The sequence below is a fragment of the Rhinoderma darwinii genome, chromosome 4 (assembly GCF_050947455.1).
Source record: "Rhinoderma darwinii isolate aRhiDar2 chromosome 4, aRhiDar2.hap1, whole genome shotgun sequence".
Lineage (NCBI taxonomy): Eukaryota > Metazoa > Chordata > Amphibia > Anura > Rhinodermatidae > Rhinoderma > Rhinoderma darwinii.
The window spans coordinates 300,940,538-300,963,600 of record NC_134690.1 but is presented as its reverse complement, the minus strand read 5'-3'; the positions used below and the strand labels follow the sequence as shown (position 1 = coordinate 300,963,600).

The 23,063-nt window shown below is 40.0% G+C and overlaps 1 protein-coding gene across 8 annotated transcripts in view; it reads left to right on the top strand.

The window, feature by feature from the left end:
- The window catches only part of ARID1B (AT-rich interaction domain 1B), a 434,025-nt gene that overhangs the window by 288,079 nt on the left and 122,883 nt on the right, over positions 1-23,063 (top strand). For all 8 annotated transcript variants that reach the window (XM_075862678.1, XM_075862676.1, XM_075862674.1 and 5 more), the window contains one exon: positions 13,138-13,384. In XM_075862678.1, the coding sequence (XP_075718793.1) occupies positions 13,138-13,384 (247 nt within the window). The remainder of the gene's footprint in view (positions 1-13,137; positions 13,385-23,063) is intronic.

Sequence of the window (23,063 nt, the reverse complement as noted above, 5' to 3'; positions counted from 1 at the left end):
AGATAGGGCACTTATAATGTGGTGACAGAGCCTCTTTAACCCATGAGAAGGTGAACTTCCATAGTTCACAATAATATAGATTTATTGATGGTGTTGTATACATTCCTCAAGACATTTTTTTTTTCCCCTTAACGTGCTACATCTCCTCCTTTTTTCAATACTATCATTATACTTTGTGAACCCCCTTTGACTAGTAGTTGACTGCCACTTGGTCAACAAATTTTTTTTTTTTTCTTTTTATGGTTGTCTGCTTTCTCAAAAGGCACTGGAGGAAGATTTTGTTTCTGGAATGTATCTTGACTTTCATTGTCCTATCTAATCTTCTGTTCCTCCAAGTATCACTTATGGGCCATGAACATGTTTCCTGGAATTCTCAAGTAAAACTCTTAGCCGTCATGCAATACGTCAAAAGGAAAATTAAGCTTCTGTCAGTTTGATCAAATCCAATTTTGGACTACCTTCCAAAACCTGCACTCTCTGTAGAAACGAGTGATCTCCTGTGTTACCTGGATCCAGATCTTGGTATAGCTTGAAATGTAGCTTTATATTTGTGTAATATTTCCCCACACTCACAGGCATTTAAAAATTCTGTCCGGTGCAGACTACAAATATATGTTAACATGTATGGTACTGCCACTACACAGAAAAGAGTGTGCATTAACATTCTCTATATAGTATATCCTCTGGATGCAGAGTAAACCATTTCTTATGCTGGTAAGAACATAGGAGCATTGGTTGCATCAGATGGAGCCTTCCTTCACCCTTATGTGAATGGGTATCTATAGTGAAGGAGCTCTGGCCGAATAGTAGTGCTCTACAGATAGACCACAATAAGTAATTGACTGTCCTCTCACTGTTAGCTGCCCAGCAATTTGCCTGTTGGCTCCCTTAAAGATGTTGGAAACTTTGTCCCTGGAGGCTTTTGTCCAAGTGTGCCTTTTTTAATAAAAAGCTCATTGGCGAGTCAGATAGGGACTTGTAAATCTCGAATAGCACTACTAGTTGGTTTGGGTCTCAACGCAGGTCAGAATGGAGGAGAAGCACAGTCATGTACGAAGATGGCTGTAACATACTGCTATCACTGTTATTAAAGAACCGGAGCATCTGAAAAGGGGGCATGCAAAAAAACGTACAGCAGTGTCCTCCCCGCATCAAAAGTGCCGGTTCCTGATGGAACATGGACTGAAAGAGGTGGCTCACTCCTGCTTTCAAGCAAAATACATGTTACCCTCTGTGCGACTTTTCATAAATTTGTGGTGGCAGTGTTAAGCTGGTTTCACACACAGGTTTACTCGCATTTTCGCTGGCGATTTTTACAGCTTTCTTTGCACATTTTCGTTCCCAAACAAACGCTGCGGACAAATATAAGTTTGAATTTTCAAAACACCGGCTCTAGGTATGGCTTTTTTGGCGTCTTTCCCAAAGACTTCTCTATAGCACTGCAAAAACGCTAGGAAAAAAAGGAAAAGAACAAAATGACACTAAATAAAAACACCACCAAAAACGCATGTCATGTAAAAACTCAATAATTTTCATGCAGTTTAAAACGCCAGACAAAAACACTGTGTGAAGGAGGCCATAAAGCAATGTGTTAAACTGTTAACATGGTGCTGTATAAAAAAAAAAAAAAATGATCTTGAAATGTCAAATATCCTGCCTTGTCTTAATCTGCAGTCATGTATTTGTATACCAGAAGATTTCTCATCCTTATGTACAGAGGTATAATCCAGGTATATAAGGTGATGTCCTTTCCGGAGATGAGCTTGTGAAGTAGCACATGTCATGCAGAGATGTTGGTTGCCTGCTTGACGTAAACCGATCTGGGATTATTTATATTCAATGTCCGTATTTAATTGATGACCTGTTGCTCTCCTTAATGCAGATATTGGAGAATACATCATGGACTGCTTATGCTGACCCCAGCCATCAGGATTGTCCTGGCCTTTAGCGCAGGTCTGTTAAATGAACCCTGCTGGGAAATCATTAGTGAATTGAGCATGGTCGCAAGGTCAGGCATTTTTCCCCCATATAGGAAATTGCTACTAAATTGGAATTCTCTCCTTTTGTAAGTTGTCCATGTGTTAGCATGATGGAAAGTAAGGAGGAAAAAAAAAAAAACATTCTCTTGCTATTATTTATTTATCGTTGTATACTTGTTAATGACATGAGATTTTGTTTTTAACCACTTCATGACTAATTGGTTTAATTTATTATGAAGTATGTTATATCTTTCTGCCAATTAAAGAATTGCCTGAATAGAGAATTTTTTAGAGTTGCCATTTACAAGCTGAATTATCATTATTAATTTTATTATTATTCTTACAACATGTATTTATATAAGCTTGTATTTAGATCCAAAAAACAGCTTTGTTTCGACAATAAGGCTATGTTCACACGCTTAACAAAAAACGGCTGTAAATACGGAGCTGTTTTCAAGGGAAAACCGCCTCTGATTTTCAGCTTTATTTTAAGCAACTAGCGTTTCTTGCGGCGTAATTTCGGCCGTTTTTGGAGCTGTTTTTCTATGAAAAACTACTCCAAAAACGGCCGTGTAAAAAATGCCCCGTGGGAACGGAACGTTGTTCTTCGAATTGAAATCAATGGAAGATGTTTGGAGGCGTTCAGCCCCGCGTTTTTTAGCCATTTTTCTGGGCGTTTACGGTTTGAAAACAGCTGAAAATAGGTCGTGTGAACATACCCTAAGATTACCTCTATGTTTTAGAAATCGAATACTCGTAAATAATTACTTTTTTCTTGCTTTGCGTCTTTGGAAACTACGATTTTTTAATTTAAAGACTGTAATAACATATATTTGTTGATGCCCAGAACTTGGATTTGCTTTTTATGTATACCTGGGTGAGAAACCTAATGATCTTGAGATTTATTGCTTTACCATTTGACACCATGCATTACAGCCTAATATATTGGCATAAGCGTTAAACGCCACGTCTTGAGAGTTCTCCGTGTGACATGCCGGCATCCCCCCTCACAAGGTCTTAAGCCCCAGTAAGTCTGCAATAAATGCTGTTTGGTAATTGCAGTAATGATCACACAGCTGTGCCTTCCTGGTATTAGAACGCATGTCAGGACCGGTTTAGAAGCCTTGCTTCATTTCCTGCCAGATGAAATCCTGCCCTCTGTACTTGCAGCAACCTTCTTTATTATCACACAAGTAGAAGAAACTCTGGGCTCAGGAATGAGCACACACTGCTACATGATTCTTATTGAGGCGTTCGATCTAAGAGCCTGTAATAAACCACATGATGTGAGGCCAGGAGTTCGTAACCTTCTTTTTATATCTATGAAACAGCTACACAAACAATGGTATCTTATTTAAAGAGTAATTGTTATTTGACATGTCTTAGTGATATATCTGAAGGTTATGATTGGTGGGGGTCCGGGTGCTGAGACCCCCACCAATCACTGAAAAAAAGCGGCAGTAGCGTTCAGCCGAGCGCTTTGCCCCTTCGGCTATAATGGTATAACTTTGACTCACCTCGGTTCTTCTGTGAGAGGCAGGCTTAGCTGAAGACGGGCTCATAGCCTGTCTTCCACTAACTACATATTTCCGAAAAGAGATGAAGTTATACCATTCTAGCCAAAGGGGCAGAGTACATTTGCCACTTAGTTTTAGCAGTCAGTGGGGGTCTCAGCAGCCGGACACCCACCGACCAAATCTTCTATGTCACTATGACGTGTCAAACATTTTGTCAAATGAGTTACTTTTTAATATCCTGTTTCAATATCTTGATAATGGATAAATGTGAAGTAAATGGGAACAATCAAAAGTTTCCTATGAATTTCACCACATTTCGTATAATTGACGCATTCTGTAAGGACCTGTTAACATCTGTGTTGGAGGCTCCGTTAGGGGCCTCCATTGCGGATCCGGCAGAAATTACCAGAAACAATAGTGCTGCATGCTGTGCTACTGTTTCCGGTAAAACGACGGACACCCCGCCGGAAAGCATTGAAGTCAATGGGTTCTGTCGGCCACCAGCGGTATCCGTTGTGCAACGGAACAGTTTCTTCCGGCTTTTCCCTTGATGGAACAGAACAATGGAAAGATGTGAACAGGGCCCATAGCCTCAAACATCTGCTGTCATGGATGTTCGCAATAGAACACTGCATCTGTATGATACCCTAGTGGAGAGCCACTAGTTTATTCACTATATATCCCCTAAATTATTAATCTGGGCCCAATAGGCCCCTCAGAATAAACTCATCTGGATTGCAAAAAGTTTTGTCTGATGAAAACTCTTGTCTTTTGCAGATTAGTGGAGTGGGCACACTGGAAACGGAAATGCCAGTGTATTTCACTGTCTTGATTGGCATTTTTGTATAGCAGACATGTTTGAAAAAATACTTATCGGATGAAAGTCACATGAACACTGCCTATGGCCTTAAAGAGGCTCTGTCACCAGTTTATAACTGCCCTTTCTTCTACCTAATCTAATAGGCGCTTTAATGTAGATAAGTAATGTGTTGTTTTTTTTAAAAAAACTTTTGTTTTAAGTGGTATGCAAATTTGTTCTTAATGCCTAAGTAGGCGTTTTTTTACTCTTGACCAAGTGGGCATAGTAAAGAGAAGTGTATGACGCTGACAAATCAGCGTCATACACTTCTCTTTATTCATGTCCAGCTTAATCCACAGCACAGCGTGATCTCGTGAGATCACGCTGTGCTGTCACTTACTCCCGTAGTTCCTTCACACAAGCGACAGAAGTATCACCAGATGTCGCCTCCAGGCTATAAATATACATAGAAAACATATAAAATATAATATTTGTTATATGTATAGAAAACCCGTTACACGGGTTTGCTAGAAAAAGGAATGATACTTATTGGTTTTGCCTTCTTAACGCCTTGTTTTGGGAATTGGTGTCTCGTTGTTCCTGGCGTTCCTCTGCACTTATAGTTGCTCTTGTTCTCTGAGCTTCTGTTTTCCTTGGTCTTTTAGCGATTGTCGTCTTCGGACAAATTAATAATTTTTGGTGGCATTTTCTTAGTGCAATTACACCCTTTAAGTCAATTATACTCTTTAAAACAATTACGCCTTTTTAAGGTGGTTTTGCTCCTTAGGGCAGTTTCTCCACTTAAAGAGGCGCTGTCACCAGATTTTGCAACTCCATCTGCTATTGCAGCAGATAGGCGCTGCAATGTAGATTACAGTAACGTTTTTATTTTTAAAAAACGAGCATTTTTGGCCAAGTTATGACCATTTTTGTATTTATGCAAATGAGGCTTGCAAAAGTACAACTGGGCGTGTTGAAAAGTAAAAGTACAACTGGGCGTGTATTATGTGCGTACATCGGGGCGTTTTTACTTCTTTTACTAGCTGGGCGTTAGGAATGGGAGTGTATGATCAGCATCATCCACTTCTGTTCGTTAACACCCAACTTCTGGCAGTGCAGACACACAGCGTGTTCTCGAGAGATCACGCTGTGACGTCACTCACTTCCTGCCCCAGGTCCTGCATCGTGTCGGCCACATCGGCACCAGAGGCTACAGTTGATTCTGCAGCAGCATCAGCGTTTGCAGGTAAGTAGCTACATCGACTTACCTGCAAACGCCGATGCTGCTGCAGAATCAACTGTAGCCTCTGGTGCCGATGTGTCCTCGCTCGTCCGACATGATGCAGGACCTGGGGCAGGAAGTGAGTGACGACACAGCGTGATCTCTCGAGAACACGCTGTGTGTCTGCACTGCCAGAAGCTGGGCGTTCTGAAGAGAAGTGGATGATACTTCTCGTCAGAACGCCCAGCTAGTAAAAGAAGTAAACGCCCAGATGTGTACACATAATACACGCCCAGTTGGACTTTTACTTTAAACATGCCCAGTTGTACTTTTGCAAGCCTCATTTGCATAAATACAAAAATGGTCATAACTTGGCCAAAAATGCTCGTTTTTAAAAAATAAAAACGTGACTGTAATCTACATTGCAGCGCCGATCTGCTGCAATAGCAGATAGGGGTTGCAAAATCTGGTGACAGAGCCTCTTTAAGGTGGTTACGCCTCTTTAGGCTGTTATTAGCCTGTTAGAGCATTTATTAGCCTCTTCGGGCTTTCCCCCTCTCTTCACTGCCTCTGGCTTTTCCCCCTCCTGCTCTTATCCACCACTCGACCACTCCCAGCACTCCTACTCGAATATCCACCACTCGACCACTCCCAGCACTCCTACTCGAATATCCACCACTCGACCACTCCCACCTGAAAATCTTACGCTCCAACTCGATTGTCCATCACGTCTAGTAACACTTACTTGTTGTTGTTGCTTCTATTGTTGAAATGAAATAATAATAAGGAATTGGAAAGGAGGAAAGAAATTAGGTTTGGCGCATATCATAGTTTGGGTGTATTTGGTAAGAGAGAGCAAAGCAGCTGAGTAGAAAAGAACCTCAACATCGGACACCATGACAAAAGCAATCTTTGCTCTCTGATTTATCTTGATTTGGCTTCTCCTGCTCACTAGTACCAGAGCCAGGAACGTTACCTGATATTAAAGTCACCTTCCAGTCTGTGTCCCCTTTATACATTAATGCATTGTATAGATAATTGCCATGTGCATGCTTTGACACTGAGCACAAAGTGGTGACTATAAACTCCCTTTGTCATTTAAGTAGTTCTGACCAGTTGTGGCATAACTATTCCAATAAATACATAAATTCTGCTCGCTGCACTGATTTTGCCTTTAAAGGCTACATATAAAATCCATTGCAGGCTATTTGTATTAATTTAAATGAATATCTTCTACCATGAGGATTTTTAAATGCACAATAATTAAAATAAATTTGCCAGAGGCAACCAATACGTGAAATGGAAGCTTAAATTTGATCTTTCAGCTTACATTAGTGTGTTGTCATTAAATATGTTTTTTCATGTCAAAATAATATTTTAAATTCTTAACACAAGTTTCTTGTGTTTGAGGAACTTAAAGTCCCACAGAGGAATCAGTATTTGGAGGATTCTTCTAGTTTTATTTTGTAGACATTGAAGAAATACTGCACATGGGCAACATTTTTTTTTACATGTTCCTATCTGTAGGAATATTATCTTTGCAAGTCATATCTCTTGTCCATGATCCTTTGGTAATGTGTAAGATTTTTTTTTGTATGACATATTTTGTATATATATTTTTAGATTCTCATATGAACAATTATATACTGCTAAGGCATATTTTAAAGTTCAGAGCCTGAGGGGGCAGTGCGTGATCCAAGGATTCCAACAACACTAAAGAGAGAATCCCTTTGTCATGCATTGCCCCCTTAGGCTCTGGACTAGGTATAACCTAGTGTATCAGTTTTGCCCAGAGCGTTCCTTTTAATATAATATCCCTAATTATGTCAAATGGAGCAGAACATTTAATAACATACATTAGATTCATCTGTGGTGCCAAAAATGTAGTTTAAAAAAAAAGTTAACGAATTCCAACTTGCTGTTAATTTGGCATCCAAGAAAACTAGCCCCAAATTTTGCTTTTGTTCTTATGACCTTGAATTGAAAGGTTAAATAGGTTAACGATTCAGGCGCAAGAATTCGTGTAAATCTTGAGTGTAGCCATACAAAAAAAAATTGTGAAAATAAAAAAAGTCAGCCTCTTTTTTAATGAGTTTTTTTTTTTATATGTACATGCGTTGTCCTCATTATTTACTGAGCCTGGATAACTAAAATAATATGCATACATTTAACAGTTTCACAGTGGGATTTCGCAAACTTTTTTTTTTTTTTTTAGTTGGTGAGCAGTTCATCTCCACATGAAGACAATTTCTTACTGGACCAGCTTTTAGAAAAGACAACATAGATGTGTTCTTAAAAGCGAGGATGATACAATCATTTCTGTACTGGCTCCAGCAATTCATCTGGATGGTATTTTCTAGTTCCACAGGAAGCAAAAAGTCATTAAGCTCATTTGCTGTCTAGACAATGCAACCCAGGGGCCTTTGGAAAAGCTTCTTACTATAGTCTTGGGTGATTTCACATTACTATGTGGTCTTGGTAGCCGCTCACTGTATTGCCAGGGTTGATGTTTTCCCCCTGATTATCTTATACAGTATATTGAGCTTCCTTTTAAAAAGCTTTTTTTTTAGCAAAATTAAGCTTTTAGAGGAAGGATAGATTATTATCTCTAGGATATAAATGCACTAAATATTTAAGGTGCCACGATTCCAGCATGTTTTTTTTTAAACATATTCTTGATATCCATATTTCTATTATACTTCGATAAAGGGCTGTAGTGGCCTCCTGATCATCAAACGCCAGATTACAAAAATTTTAGTGTATAAAGTGAGTGTTCATAATTGTATGTTGTTTTTAATATGAGACTTAATAGACTTCACTGACTGAATAGCATAATTTATTTGTGTTTTCCGGCAGCAGTGCTGTGTATAGGGAATTTTGCATTCATCATCGGCCCCCGTCACACAGCGCGCTACTATAATTTTTACGGCTTGAGATATAGAGAGATAAAATGTATTCACATGACACTGGATGCAAGATTAATCATTCATTCAATGATTTTATTACACCAGACATCAAGAAGCAAAAAGAGAAAGGGAAAAATACAGTAATAAAAGAGGTGGTTCCAGAATCCTGGTGGTTTTCCTTTGAAGCATCATCCAGTGACTGGCGATAGCTATTAGTGCCTGTTTATTAATCTTCACAAAGCTTATCATTAGTTTCAACCTTCATTTGAAAAGACCTGTTCTCTTGACTCTGACGGTGACCTGATTCAATGCTTACGCCAGATTACTCCCAGGGCACTCGTGCATGGAGACTGCCAAATAGCAATGTTTTTGTAATTCCGGCTATAATCCGCCAGTGAATGATCTAATGCCGTTAAACATATTCTATTTAGCATTTTTTTTTTCTTTGCACCACTGCCAGGAGTTTTTTTTTTCTTCATTTATTTTGTCACTTTACCCATTCCATTAACGATTGGGATGAACATTTTGCATCTGTTTGCAAATCTGTTTAGTGCTATTGCATTGCCGTTTACACAGTGGCAAAGGCAAAATGAGCCTAAACTACTTGCTGGCTTTTTTTTTTATTATACTAAAAGCAGTTTCATTTGCAGATAGTACAACCAACACAAGAATGTTTGAGTGTACTAATCCTTATCTGAAATACTTATTCACACTTGAGTACTTTAATGGAGCAGTTAGCAGCTTCAATAGCACGTTTTTAACATGTAAATGGTTTACTTTATTGTGGAAGTGGCAATACCATCCCCAGTTGTTGTGCACTCGATTTTATGATTGTATTTTGTTTTTTTAATGCCTGTCCCCTCTGTCGTTTTTGGAATGGGATGTGTTAACATTTCCCACTCACAATCTGCCTTGTCGGGAATATTATGAATGTGATGCACTTATACTACACACAATCTCTACGTTCTGTAGCAGCCTCTGAATGTCAGCATTATTCATTGTCCTGCCAACACTGATCGAGTTGGCGGCCTTTTAACCTTACCAGAACTGCCATGCATTGAAGCCAAGTCCACAGTATAAGGGGATGGACAAATGCAGGAGTCCTTCCCACAGCGTATTAATGGTCAGATGCTCTTCATACAGGTATATACGTAAAATATAACACAACCTTAGTAATGATTATTTTAATAATGTTGCAAATTATTTATGGATATGGCTTCGTATTATTAACTAGTAAACAAATTATATATTAAATTTAAGTAGCACGTGATTAGAATTTTTTTTTTATTATTTATTTATTTTTTACTTAAATTAGTCAATTTTATAGTGTAATGAAATAAAGGACTACGATAGTGAAAGGTGCCTTAGTTGTAGCTGGGATTTTTTTTTGCGTGTAGACATCATATATCTGATCGTACTTGTAAAAAAAGAATGAACTGGTGTCCTGCTGACTAAATTATCCTCCAGAGTGGTATTAGTTACAGAGTGTCTTAGTTAACTAAGCTCGATGCTTGGAATGGCACAGAACGGCTGTCATTAAGAATCTAAATAGCTGTGCACTAGGGTGTGTATGCATGTAAGCCGGCATGATAATGGCTATACAATTTACATACGTAAATATTGTAGAGTGCAGCCGAAAACTGTTGAGAAGTGTTTATTACCGACTTGAAATCTTAGATTTGTTTATGGATCCTGTGGATAACATATGAAGCTTTTATATTTAATAATGTTGCACCCAGAATATATTCAGTCCTATGATCCCTCTACCAACTTCCCATCTAATTGTCCTACAATAGTGGTGCTCTGATCTGTGGTAGCCACCCCTTTAGTGTCTAGTGTGTATTTATGCCAGATCACCAATTTAAGGCCCGTTTCACACAAGCCTAATATGGGCAAAAATTTGTGCCTGTATTACGGCTGCAAATCCTGGCTCGACCACTGGTTTAATGTTTCAAGAAATGTGCCTTTAAGGCTGTGTTCACATCAGCGTTGCCCTTCCATTGAGTGATTCAGTCGGTGGTTTCCGTTAGGGTTATCCCATCAACGGAAAGGCAAACTGAAACCTTGGCTTCCGTTTCCCTCACCGCTGCTTTCAATGGTGACGGAAACGTTGCTGAAGGTTTTCGTTTATCACCGTGGTGACAGGGTTTCGTTGTTTGGATGGAATTAATAGCGCAGTCGACTGCGCTATTGGTTCAGTCAAGAACAATGGAACCCTATCACAACGGTGACAAACGAAAACCATTCGCAACGTTTCAGTCACCATTGAGATCAATGGTGAGGGAAACTGAAGCTAAGGTTTTAGTTTGCCTTTCCTTTGAGGGGTTAACCTGACGGGAACCTCCGACGGAACCCCTCAACGGAGCACAGACGGTGATGTGAACAGGCCCTAAACCCTCAAAGGAGACTGGACTATGGTAGTCATTCGTAGAAAATCGAATTACTTAAATATTAACAAGTCTAATAGTTCTTGACACTTTATGAGACTAATAAAACACTGAGCACTGTTCACTATTACCTGACTTCATACTGCTCCTCTGGTGAAAGACCATGAACCGCTGAAATATTTCTTTCATCACTGAATCACTGATGAGTCTGTACTGACCATGGCAATGTATGTGAAAACAAGATAAAAATAAGGATTTAAAGGATGACGCTACTTTTGAGATACTTCCCTTTTTCTTACTGGTTTATAGATTATTTTACATTGTTGTTTGTATCCCATTTACACACTGTAGACCACTGCAATGTATCTAGGGCAGCTAGGGGGTTGGGTTTTAGATGCCAGGTGGGGCACCAGCAAGCCATTCTAACTTGGCAGTTATTTAGATACAGAGCTAGAGGAGCAAATTGAATCTTTGCTCTGGGTAAACAAAAGACTAGCTACGTCTCTGTCCAAGGGAGAATACTTCCGTATTATAGAATCAAATGGAACAGGGCCCCAATTTTTTTGGGATGGTTTTATATGGAATCAGACAGAAGAAACTCTGTGCCTTGGTATAAAAGCGGATACATATTGAGGCACAGGCCATATTTGCATATATAACTTGTAACATAACCTTTTATAGTACTGGAAAAATTACAGCTGGATGCACATTGGTCGTCTTTTTCACTGGTTTTTATTATATGCTTACTTTTGATATTCGTTTTAGCTTTGATCATCAATATTACTTGGTCAAGTATATTTTTCAGGGCATAAGTTTAGGATAAAGCCATGATATAATTGAAGACCATAGACTCTGTAAACTATTATTGCAATTGTGTACTATACTGAGATCCCCTCATTTTTTAAGCAGTCCTGTCCAGATTCTAGTGGGGAAAATGGACATCCGATTCAATGGTGCCAATAAAAGAAAAAAAAATTAAGCAAAAACTTCCATGCTGAGTTGAGACCATTGGCAATTTGCACAATAATTTGTTATATCTGTCACCTTGTCTGCGATGGCGTTCCGGGCACAGGCAGGTTGTAAGCATCTTTATCAGCCCTGTAGCAGCCTTGACTGTTCTTGTGATGTGTGTATAGTTATTGCTTACAAGTAACTAGATATTTCCTTGCCTTGTTTTTGGCGAGTCATCTTTTTATTCATCCTGCTTTGTCAGGTTGTTTGGCGGAGACTATGTTTTCACCATGGTAAATCTCCTTCAAGGAAATCCTCTCCCTGTGTGAATAATCACATTTTAAAGGTTACCCCAGGTCAAGCCATGCTGTGGAACTGGAGCCTGCCTGCCTCCGCTCTCAGCCCCCCTCCTTCTTCCACCCATAATATATTTTAGGCCTTACACACTGTGGCTTCACGTGACCTTCTTTGCTTTTATGAATGAGTTACATCAGGTTTGTGAGCACAAATCCCTGGAAGGCATGAACTTGAGGAAACGCATGGGACCCGTCACTCACTCCAGCACACATTTACAAGGGATTAGCAGAGAGGATTTGCTAAGCGATCAGAATACAGCTTATTGTAACATTTTGCATTGTTTTTACTCTTTCGTGCTCTCTGCCGATTCTTTCAATAAGCCACCTTCCTACTGATATAATATCACCGTTTATGTCCGAGGCAGCATCTTATCGGTGTCTGTTCACACCTGTAGAAAGATTCTGTAATTCTATTACTCAACACTGTTTTTACATTAATTGAAAATGGAGACTTGAATCATTACCTAATTTCTTTCTAATCATGCATAACGTGCATAAACTCTTTTTTTTATCAAAAGAAATATTTTCTATGTGAGTTTTTTTTCTTCTAAGGACACGGTCTAGCGTAGCAGCTACTGCATGCCGCCAATACCCCGGTCACTTGCGATGGTCAATGACCACATGATTGTGCCGGGCAGTACCGGAAAAATCGTGCAGCGATGAGCGGGGTTTTGGCAGCCGCTACATCGCATTGTACCCTAAGGAGTACAGTTAACTCACTTACTAGGTAAATACAAATGAGCAAACTAAAAAAAGTAGGATCTACTCTGGAAAAATTGTGTAAGAAGAGCCAAATTATACATGAGTATATAAAAGTTGTATTATTTGGTTGGAGGTGTGCTTCAGGTCTACCATATATACCATACAAACCTTTTGAACGTCAATCTTTTTTGGCACTCACGTAAACTTATATCATCGTGAAATGTTTCTTGATAATTATTTTGCTTGCATGCTGCTTTAAAAAGTATCAAGATATTGCTTTTTTTTAAACCTTTGAAAACCTTTTTGTCTGTTTTACAGGACTTATCTGGTTCCATTGATGACTTGCCGACTGGAACTGAAGCAACGTTAAGTTCGGCTGTGAGTGCCTCGGGTTCTACAAGCAGTCAGGGAGAGCAGAGCAATCCTGCACAGTCGCCCTTCTCTCCACATGCATCACCGCATCTACCAAGCATTCAGGGTGGAGGGCCATCACCATCCCCGGTGGGATCACCTGTTGGGAGCAATCAGTCAAGATCAGGTCCAATATCGCCGGCTAGCATTCCTGGTGAGTGTTAATGCAAGTCAATATTTTTCATTCAAGCATTTGTATCGAGGTAACTCTTCTGCTGACAGATTTGAGAGATCAGTGAGCCTGATCAGATGCTTCAGCTTCCACTACAGCAATAACACCTACAGTAAAAAGGAGTTCTACGTAAACCAAATGTTTTATAACAAAATACATCTTTATTAATCTCTGTTCACGTCTCTGCATCAGAGCCTTAATCACAGTTTCCGTAGTTTTTGCCAGGAAAAATAGCTGCTATTTCGTCCAGCAGAACCACGTAGACTATGACGGAAACCTGGCGTAACCCATTAAAGTCTATGGGCTCCATAGGGCACTGTTGGTGTTAGTCATGTGATGGATCCGATGCTTTTGTTACTTTCGTTCTGCTTCTATGATCTAGATATCCAAAATGAACATGTGGCATCTGATCCATCATGATGCATCACATACACATAAGGAAAATATAATTGATAATCCATTACCAACTATATAGAAAGTGATGCTAGCTATACAATTATGCCCATAGAGCAAATATACTAGAAGTTCCGGTCTCTGACTAAAGATTCAAAGGTAAACTATGTAAATACTGTATGTAACATGGGGTTACTGGAGTGGGTCTCTTAAAAGAAGATATTCGCAGACCGAATAAAGTTTAAACATTTAACTTTACTGAACACCACTGCAAGTACAGTGGCACACATCGTTATGGTTAATATCGCTTTAAGAGGCACAGTCAGTCTAATGGTTACAACATTCAAAAAAAGGTACACAGTCTTGGCAGTTACAATACACACAAAATCGCTCAATCTTCTCATGTTGTCAATTGACCAACCAATTGGAACTCTTAACAAACAAGGAATACTTCCTCTGAGGGTCTCTGATTGGCTTACAGTTACCACACGCAGACTCTTACTTCACTCAGTCTCAGGCCCCATTCACACCGTAAAAGTTCTCTGTAATTGCGGACCGTAATACGGTCCGCAATTATGGACCCGTTCAGTTCTCATGGCCACGGACACCTTTCTGTATCGCTACGGATGGATGTCCGTGCCGTAGAAATGTTCCGAAAATTATGGAACGTGTCCGTTCTTTTGCATTTTATGGGCCGTACACCCATCCTTTGTATGGGCGCACGGCCCGAAAATGCAGGCGGCCGGCCGTGCCCGCAATCGCGGGCTGTGATTACGGGCACGGCCGTTTGCATGGGGCCTTACTCGGACTCTCGACCTCCACTATATAACGGAGTACAATCTCTTTCTCCTTTAGCCCTGCTCTCAAGGGTTCTCTTTGTCTGGGCCACAGTTTCCTGCGTCTCAAGGGTTCTGTACTAATCTTGTCTAATGGGTAATCTCACTACCAGACAAACAGACTTGGGTCTGCACCTATGCACTCAGTCACCACGGGAATAAGTCAACCTTTTGTCTAGGGCCCTGACTCTTAAGGACCCCTACCTTTACACCTCTCACACTGACTGCCCTATCAAGTCCAACCAGTCCTCCTTGCAGTAATCTAAGCGGCCCACTAAGACATAAAACCTTCTAGAGCTCCAACAGTACCTAACAGCAGCCTCCTCTAGGTTTGAGCACAGTACCGCTCAAGTGTCCACTGGTTCCCATACCTGGCTAACTATTTCCACAGCCCCAGCAGATTCCCCAGAACGAACAACTCTAGGCTGACTGTACTCTTCAGTCCCCCCTGCTTCAATGGCTCACCCTTGGCATGCGACCTCTCTCTTCAGCTCCACACAGGCCTACTTTCACATCTCCCATCACCTCTTACACCATGGCCTCCAATCTCTCCTGCCTCTCTGTGGCCGAACGAGCCTGCTTCCGATGGAGACCAGATACTGGTACACAGCTGTTCAGATCTACAATACTTTAGTCAAGCACCACATGCAGTTAGCCGACATTCTGCACTAACGGCGGTGCCTGACTGCATAGTGGCGCAGCGCATCAGCATCACTATGCTACAATCCCAGTAAGCACCAGGTTCTTCCTGGGCCTAGCCATATCCTCCGTACCTCCCTTGTCACTCTCCCCTAGAAGCCTCTTATTCCTTTCTACAGTGACCGCTCCGCAGCCTGTTTGCCAGCAAACCTGGAAGACAAAACATTACTTATAGTGTAACACAACAACTCCCATACAGGACATTTAAAGAGACAGGCAACCAATTAAATTACATAAGCATTCAATAGGCTACAAATGGAGCTTATACTGTTCACACTCCTTACAAATGGGTGACTTAAAATATAGCAACAACCTATAAGCTGATATCTGGCTATTGATCAAGTGTCAGACTGACAGGTGGTTGGGTCTAAACTACTAAATAGAGTGCAATTCTATGTATATAAAAGAAAAAAACAAAATTAAAAACACTGCATGCTCGGAAACACTTCACCTTATAAAGTGAACATGTTGCAGAAAGATGAAGAGCTACTAAATCCGTTTGCAGGCCATACTGCTAAAATACCAGATGAGCACAGTCCTTCAAGTGCCCAGATCCACACCACTGCTAAAGTACATGAGGCTTTACTATATAGTTAACTTTAAATAGAATTGCATGGTTTCATTTATTTTTTGAAACAAGCTTGCTTTAGGAACTTTTGTTTGTCTCTGCTAACCAATTAAAACTATTCACGGACATTAGATATTTGTTGACAGATGCCATTGTAATTGATCGGATCTACCATCAAAATCTGTGTAGGTGCCTTGCATCTAACAGGATGATTTGTTTCTTGCTTTTTTCTTTATATATGCGGTTTAGGGCCAAGTAGTGCCAGGATAAGTCCCTGACTTTACTTATTATAATGCGGTATACTATATGGGTTGTCTCCTATTTAGAGCATAGTATAAACTGTAGGACCTTCATATACACTATAGACATTGACAAATATACGTCATTGCCTTCTCAACTCTTTGGGATACTTGGCTCCTGCAATTGTAATAAAAATTCCAGAAAGGCTTTTGCATTACTTCTCCATTTATAAATCTCATAAATCTACTTCCATTAACGTGATTTTTGTACAAGGACTAACTTTATGGCAATGAGCCTTTCGATTGTGAGCTCTAATTGACCGTGTCATCGCTCGGCTTCTTGGACATGGATTATGTAGATGTTTTAGTCAATATTAAATAATGTAAGTTATTTTTTTATGTTCATGGCTTTCTCTTCTGAAGCACTAGGAATATGTGGATGCTATATACATTAATGTGCTGATACAAATTTCATAGTAGCTGCTATTGCTGAACTTCCATGTTTACAATTATTTAAAGAAGGAAGATAATAAATGGGGTTAGGGTAACTGTTCCTATGAAAATGGCCATAGCTTTTATGCATGTAAGATGGAAATTGTGATTGCGGGCTCAAGTGCTCATGCAACTCCATTAGTAGAATTTGTTTGCATTATTTAAGAATCGGGATGAAGTCACACTTCATTTTTGAGATTAGTTTTCTTTTTCATAAAAGGTAAGAACAGATATCCGAAGAAGGGAAAAATTCCCAAACCTTTTATCCTTTTTACTCCCATTCTACTGCTCTCATTTTAGATGAAAAAGCAGAGTGGATAGAGCCCAAAGCTTCATTCACATAATGTTGGTGAACTACGTTTGGCGTATATCTCTTTAGCATGCTGTACACCGGGACGGTATGCGTTGGCGTTCCTCTTTATTTGCTGTAAAGAGCAGCACATCATTAAACTATGCTAATCTATAAAGGGGAATACTGTAAAAAAAAAATACAAAAAAAATTAAACGCAATATAATTTTTTTTAGGTCTATACAATAGCATATATCACAGCCTTCTATCGGTGGTAAACGTCGGGAAATCCTCTAGACATATGCCACCGATGGAAGCTTTAAACTTGATTTGAACAGAGTCGTATAAATACTTTAAGGGGTTTTCGTAGTTTATGATCAATACAGAAAATTACCTTTTATGTGTGTGAATAGTGACCATAACACAATAGTAAGTAGTTTTAATTTGCATTTTGTTGCCCTATTCTGTGCAGTACTATTTTCATTTTGCTTGGGTTTGCCATTGGCGGTTTTACCATGTAAAGGTCTACAGTTCCCATGATTCCTCTCTCATTCCCTGTATTTACAGCTGCCTGGATGCCCCTCTATTACAGGGTGTAAGGTACTACTGTAATTACTCACGGACTGCTAATGAGACAAAACTCTACACTGCTGTGCCCAGGATGTTATAGACAAGTCCTCCAGAGAGGGAGGGGTAGAGGATATAATAACCATTTGGGCAGTGTACAGAGAATCACACAAGCTGTAGGTAAACGCCAGGAGCACGGTCATGTCACTGCATTTGAGACTGGCTTACAGGGGCATTTGAGCTACAGACAGTACACAGCAAGTTCATCAACATATGTCTCACAGGGCAATCAGTAAAGAGGGCTAGGTCACCAACAGTGTAGATAAAGACCTCCCCAGTATTGGAAATAGAAACTCCACCATATATTGAAAACAGAGAGAAAGAAAGGAGTCATATACTATATTAGTATTAATGCCACAGGCATAGAAAAGTGCAAACTTTATTAGACAAATAACAAATACAAAATGATAAAATCAAGGATTCAAATCGGACAACTGTATATGAGCTACGCATAGGACAGTAACATATTTAAATGCCAAAAAGTAAGCTCTAATACAGAGGGCTATATATCCGTATCAGAAGTAGAAAAAATGGCAATATGCTGAATCGACAAGAAGAAGGGTTTGCAGGAGTAGTCCACACAGCAAATAGTAACAAAAACAGAGTATATACTGTGATAATATCTGTGGAAGGAATAGTGGTTTGAAAAAATGCAGTGTGATACCAATACCAATAAAAAGTTATACGTGTGGTATACGTTTTGGAAAAGTACTGAAAAGCGTAGAAGACTATGCTTTTCAGGACATGGGGAAAAAAAAGGATAGAACGGAAGCACACAAAATGTACAGAAGCACAAACTATACCATTAGGGCATCTGTCCTGACCATCGAAATCAATGGACAAGCTGTGGTGCACTTTTAGACACTGTTTTTTCATATCAAAACTTGCACATCAGACGTACAGTAAAAACAAGATGTAATCTTCGCCTAACCAGGGTCCCTATTTGTTTGCACTACTTCTGACTCATCAGACATGTTAGAAGTTCTGATAGGTGGGGTCCGGGCACCAAGTCCCCTGCTGATTGCTGACATTTAGAACTAAGGGCTTGCGATGTTCTACTTAGGCAGCAGCGGTCACATGGACTGCCGCGTCATCCAGGTAGGTCGGTCTGGATGTCAAGAGGGACGCGTCACCAAGGCAACGGTACGTATGAACTTCTTTTACTTACTCATTGCTTCTCCATGCATTTTAGTCCCTCAATTATACGAGACAGGACAACTGTCCTGCCTCTGTGTAAACCCACTGTGGCCAACATCGCAGTGCTGCTGCGTTAGGCAATTCAGCGAGGAATGATGTACGTTGCAGCCAATTATGGGCTGCCACGTCATCAGTAGGGGGCGGAGCCTATTCCCTGATTTTAAACCAATGAAAAATCGGGCTTCAAGCGATTTTGAATCATATGGAAAATCAACTTCAAAAATGCTTCAAGAAGTAACATGTCGCTACCTTTTTACGCTGCGTTTTTTTCAAACAGTGGTGTAAAATTACGCCTCGTGTGCACTATTTAGCTTTTTACCATTGAATTCAACGACAAGCTGTTTGCAGGGTGTTTTCAAGGAGTAAAAAATGTGGCGTTTTACGTGTGCGCAAAAGGCATCTAACAGCTCCGTGTGTCAGCCCCGTATGATGCGCGACTGCGTGATTTTCTCGCAGCCTCCATCATTATGACACTCCGTTTGGATGTTTGTAAACCGAAAAGCACGTGGTGCTTTTCTGTTTACATTCATAGTTTTACTGCTGTTGTGCGAATCACGAGCGTCCCACGGAAGTGCTTCCGTGTGGTGCACGTGATTTTCACGCACCCATTGATTTTAATGGGTGCGTGATGCGCAAAATACGCACAAAGAACAGACATGTCGTGAGTTTTACGCAGCGGAATTACGCTGCGCAAAAATCACTGACAGTCTGCACTGCCCCATAGACTAATATAGGTCCGTGCGAGGCGCGTGAAAATCACGCGCGTTGCACGAACGTATATCACGTTCGTCTGAATAAGCCCTCATAGTATAAACTATATATAGTATATGTAACACAGATTTAATATACACTGTTCGTTCCAGTGTGGAACACTTGTGTTTTCCCATCCGGAGAAAAAAGAAGCCCCAGTAGTGTCATCTAGCTGTCAAAATTAAGAGCTGTTTTCTTGTAAGGGTATGTGCACACGTAGTGACCAAAAACGTCTGAAAATACAGAGCTGTTTTCAAGGGAAAACAGCCCCTGATTTTCAGACGTTTTTTGACCAACATTGCATTTTTCGCGACGTTTTCGCAGCGTTTTTTACGTCCGTTTTTGGAGCTGTTTTCATTGGAGTCTATGAGGAAACAGCTCCAAAAACGTCCAAAGAAGTGTCCTGCACTTCTTTTTACGAGGCGTAATTTTACGCGTCGTAATTGCCGTACGACGCGTAAAATTAAGCGTCGTGGGAACAATACAGCGTTATACCCATAGAAAGTAATGGGCAGATGTTTGACAACATATTTGAGACGTATTTTCAGACGTAAAACGAGGCAAAAAACGCCTCGTATACGTCTGAAAATAGGTTGTGTGAACCCAGCCTAATAGAAGCAATACTTTGAATCATTTCTGCAAAATGCAGGCAAGGAGAAAAGTCACAAATTTTACTACCAGTCACGTAACCGTTTTTACACCAGCAACTATTAAAACGCTATGTAGAGAACAATAGCCCACATTTACAAAATAAAACGAAAAACATTTTACAGGTTTCAAAGATTTAAAACCAGATCCATACATATGGATGGGGTTGTTTCTGCACCATGGATTTCTGTAAGCCCCTTTTCAGATTAATGGAAATTCCCTTTTTAAATCTGCAGCATGTGAACATACCCTTAAAATGTTTATTTGTACATATGGTGTCTTGTTCTCTATTGTTTAGGATTTTTTTTTAAGGTTTAAGCAGTGAAGAACTACATTCTAAAGCGTTAGGAGGTTTATATAAACTTTCAGCACCTATTGCATTCACTGTTTGTTCAGACCACTATTGTTGTGGATGATGGTTTAGGCCCTTAAAGAGGCTCTGTCACCAGATTATCAAATCCCTATCTCCTATTGCATGTGATCAGCGCTGCAATGTAGATAACAGTAACGTTTTTTTGTTTTTTTTTTTAAAACGATAATTTTTGCCCAAGTTATGAGCAATTTTAGATTTATGCAAATGAGCTTTTCAATGGACAACTGGGCGTGTTTTCTCGTTTTACCAACTGGGCGTTGTGAATAGAAGTGTATGACGCTGATGAATCCGCATCATACACTTCTCATCGTTCCCACCCAGCTTCTTTCACTGCAGACATACAGCGTGACGTCACCCACAGGTACTTCAACATTGTCATCAGCGTCATACACTTCTATTCACAACGCCCAGTTGGTAAAAACACAATACACGCCTAGTTGGTAAAAACACAATACACGCCCAGTTGGTAAAACGAGAAAACACGCCCAGTTGTCCATTGAAAAGCTCATTTGCATAAATATAAAATTGCTCATAACTTGGGCAAAAATGATCGTTTTTCAAAAAAACAAGCTTTGCTGTTATCTACATTGCAGCGCCGATCACATTCAATAGGACATAGGGATTTGATAATCTGGTGACAGAGCCTCTTTAAGCACAATGGGCGAGATTTGAAAAAACTGGTGCAAAGAAAGAGTAGATATGTTGCCCTTAGCAACTAATGAGATTGCTCCTTTCATTTTCCATAAGGCCTTAGATAAATGAGAGCTGTAATCTGATTAGTGGAGGGGCCCATAGCAACCAATCTTGTTAAATCTCCCTCATTGTGTGTGTAATTTCTACAAGATACTACAGTAGTTTTTAGTATTGACACAAAGATAACTGATAAAACCCTATTCACATGTATAGTACAATAATATGCATCAAAATCTGCATTATTTATTGTATAATCATGTAACCTATAATGTACAGTAAGTAATAGGTTGGGGTGTTTATAATTTTTTGTGGGGATTTTTTTTTTTTATTAGGCTTTGTTCAGATCTGCGTCGAGGTTCAGTCAGACCTTTCCGTCAGGGGAACCCACGAACGGAAACCATAGCTTTCCGTTTGCATTACCATTGTTTTCAATGGTAACGCTTCGGTTGGTAACGGTTTCCGTTTGTCTCTGTTCCGCAAGGTTTTCGTTTCTTTGGCGGAATCAGTTGCGTAGTTGACTACACTCTTGATTCCCCCCCCAAAAAAGAAACGGAAATCATGCAGAACGGAGACAAATGGAAACCATTAGCAATGGAAGTGTTACCATTGAAAAGAATGGTAATGCAAACGGAAAGCTTTGGTTTCCGTTTGTGGGTTCCCCTGACGGAACCCCGACGCAAATGTGAACAAAGCCTTTTAAGAGAATCCATAAGTTGCCGTTTTCATGACCGTTAAACTTTTTTATCTTTTTCCCCCTCTTTGTTCAGTTGCATGCAGGAAGAACACTGTCGCATTTAGCCGTGTTTGTTTAGAGAGAACCCAAACAATGCTATGTTGAATAATGAAATTATCCACAATAAGGCTGTGTTTGGGAAAGCAAATTGATGCCAGAGCGGCATAAAAAATTAGATTGTCTCTATATGGGATGATGGTTTTTTTCCTTCTCTTTCTTTGACTACTTTCACCGAAACCAGCAGTGAGAGCTGACACAGCACATCATCAAAATGCACGGCTGCTGCCAGACGACGTAGCAAATGCTAATTTCATTTGTCTTGCTTCCCGTGCCAAATCGTACCAGTTTACTAACAAAGCAAAAATGTAAATAAGGGAAACGGTTTCAAGGCTGTTTTCTTTTTCCTTTCCTTTAGTTTTTTTTGCTTAGGTCTTCCATCAGCGGTTTCCCTAGCAGGTTGCCTCAGCAATATAGTGTCCGTTAAATATTAAACAGGGGCACAAGGTCTCTGAAAGCTAGAATGCTGAGAGAGGGCATTATATGAATCTGAAGCTGCCTTTCTTATGAACCATTTCAGTACAGTAAGGGATTATAGTCCTTTAGTATTTTTAACCACTTGTGCTGCTAGATTTTTTATTCTCCAAGCAATACATGTATGATAAAACACATTGTGTGCGTGCGTGCGCGTGTGTGTGTGTGTGTGTGTGTGTGTGTGTGTGTGTGTGTGTGTGTGTATATACACACACACACACACACACGTTTGTGTGTGTGTGTGTGTGTGTGTACACACACGTGTACGTGTGTGTGTGTGTGTGTGTGTGTGTGTGTGTGTGTGTGTATGTATGTGTAAGTGTGTGTGAGTGTGTGTATGTATGTACGTGTGTATGTATGTACGTGTGTATGTATACACACGTGTATGTACGTGTGTATGTATACACACACGTGTATGTACGTGTGTATGTATACACACACGTGTATGTACGTGTGTATGTATACACACACGTGTATGTACGTGTGTATGTATACACACACACGTGTATGTACGTGTGTATGTATACACACACGTGTATGTACGTGTGTATGTATACACACACGTGTATGTACGTGTGTATGTATACACACAC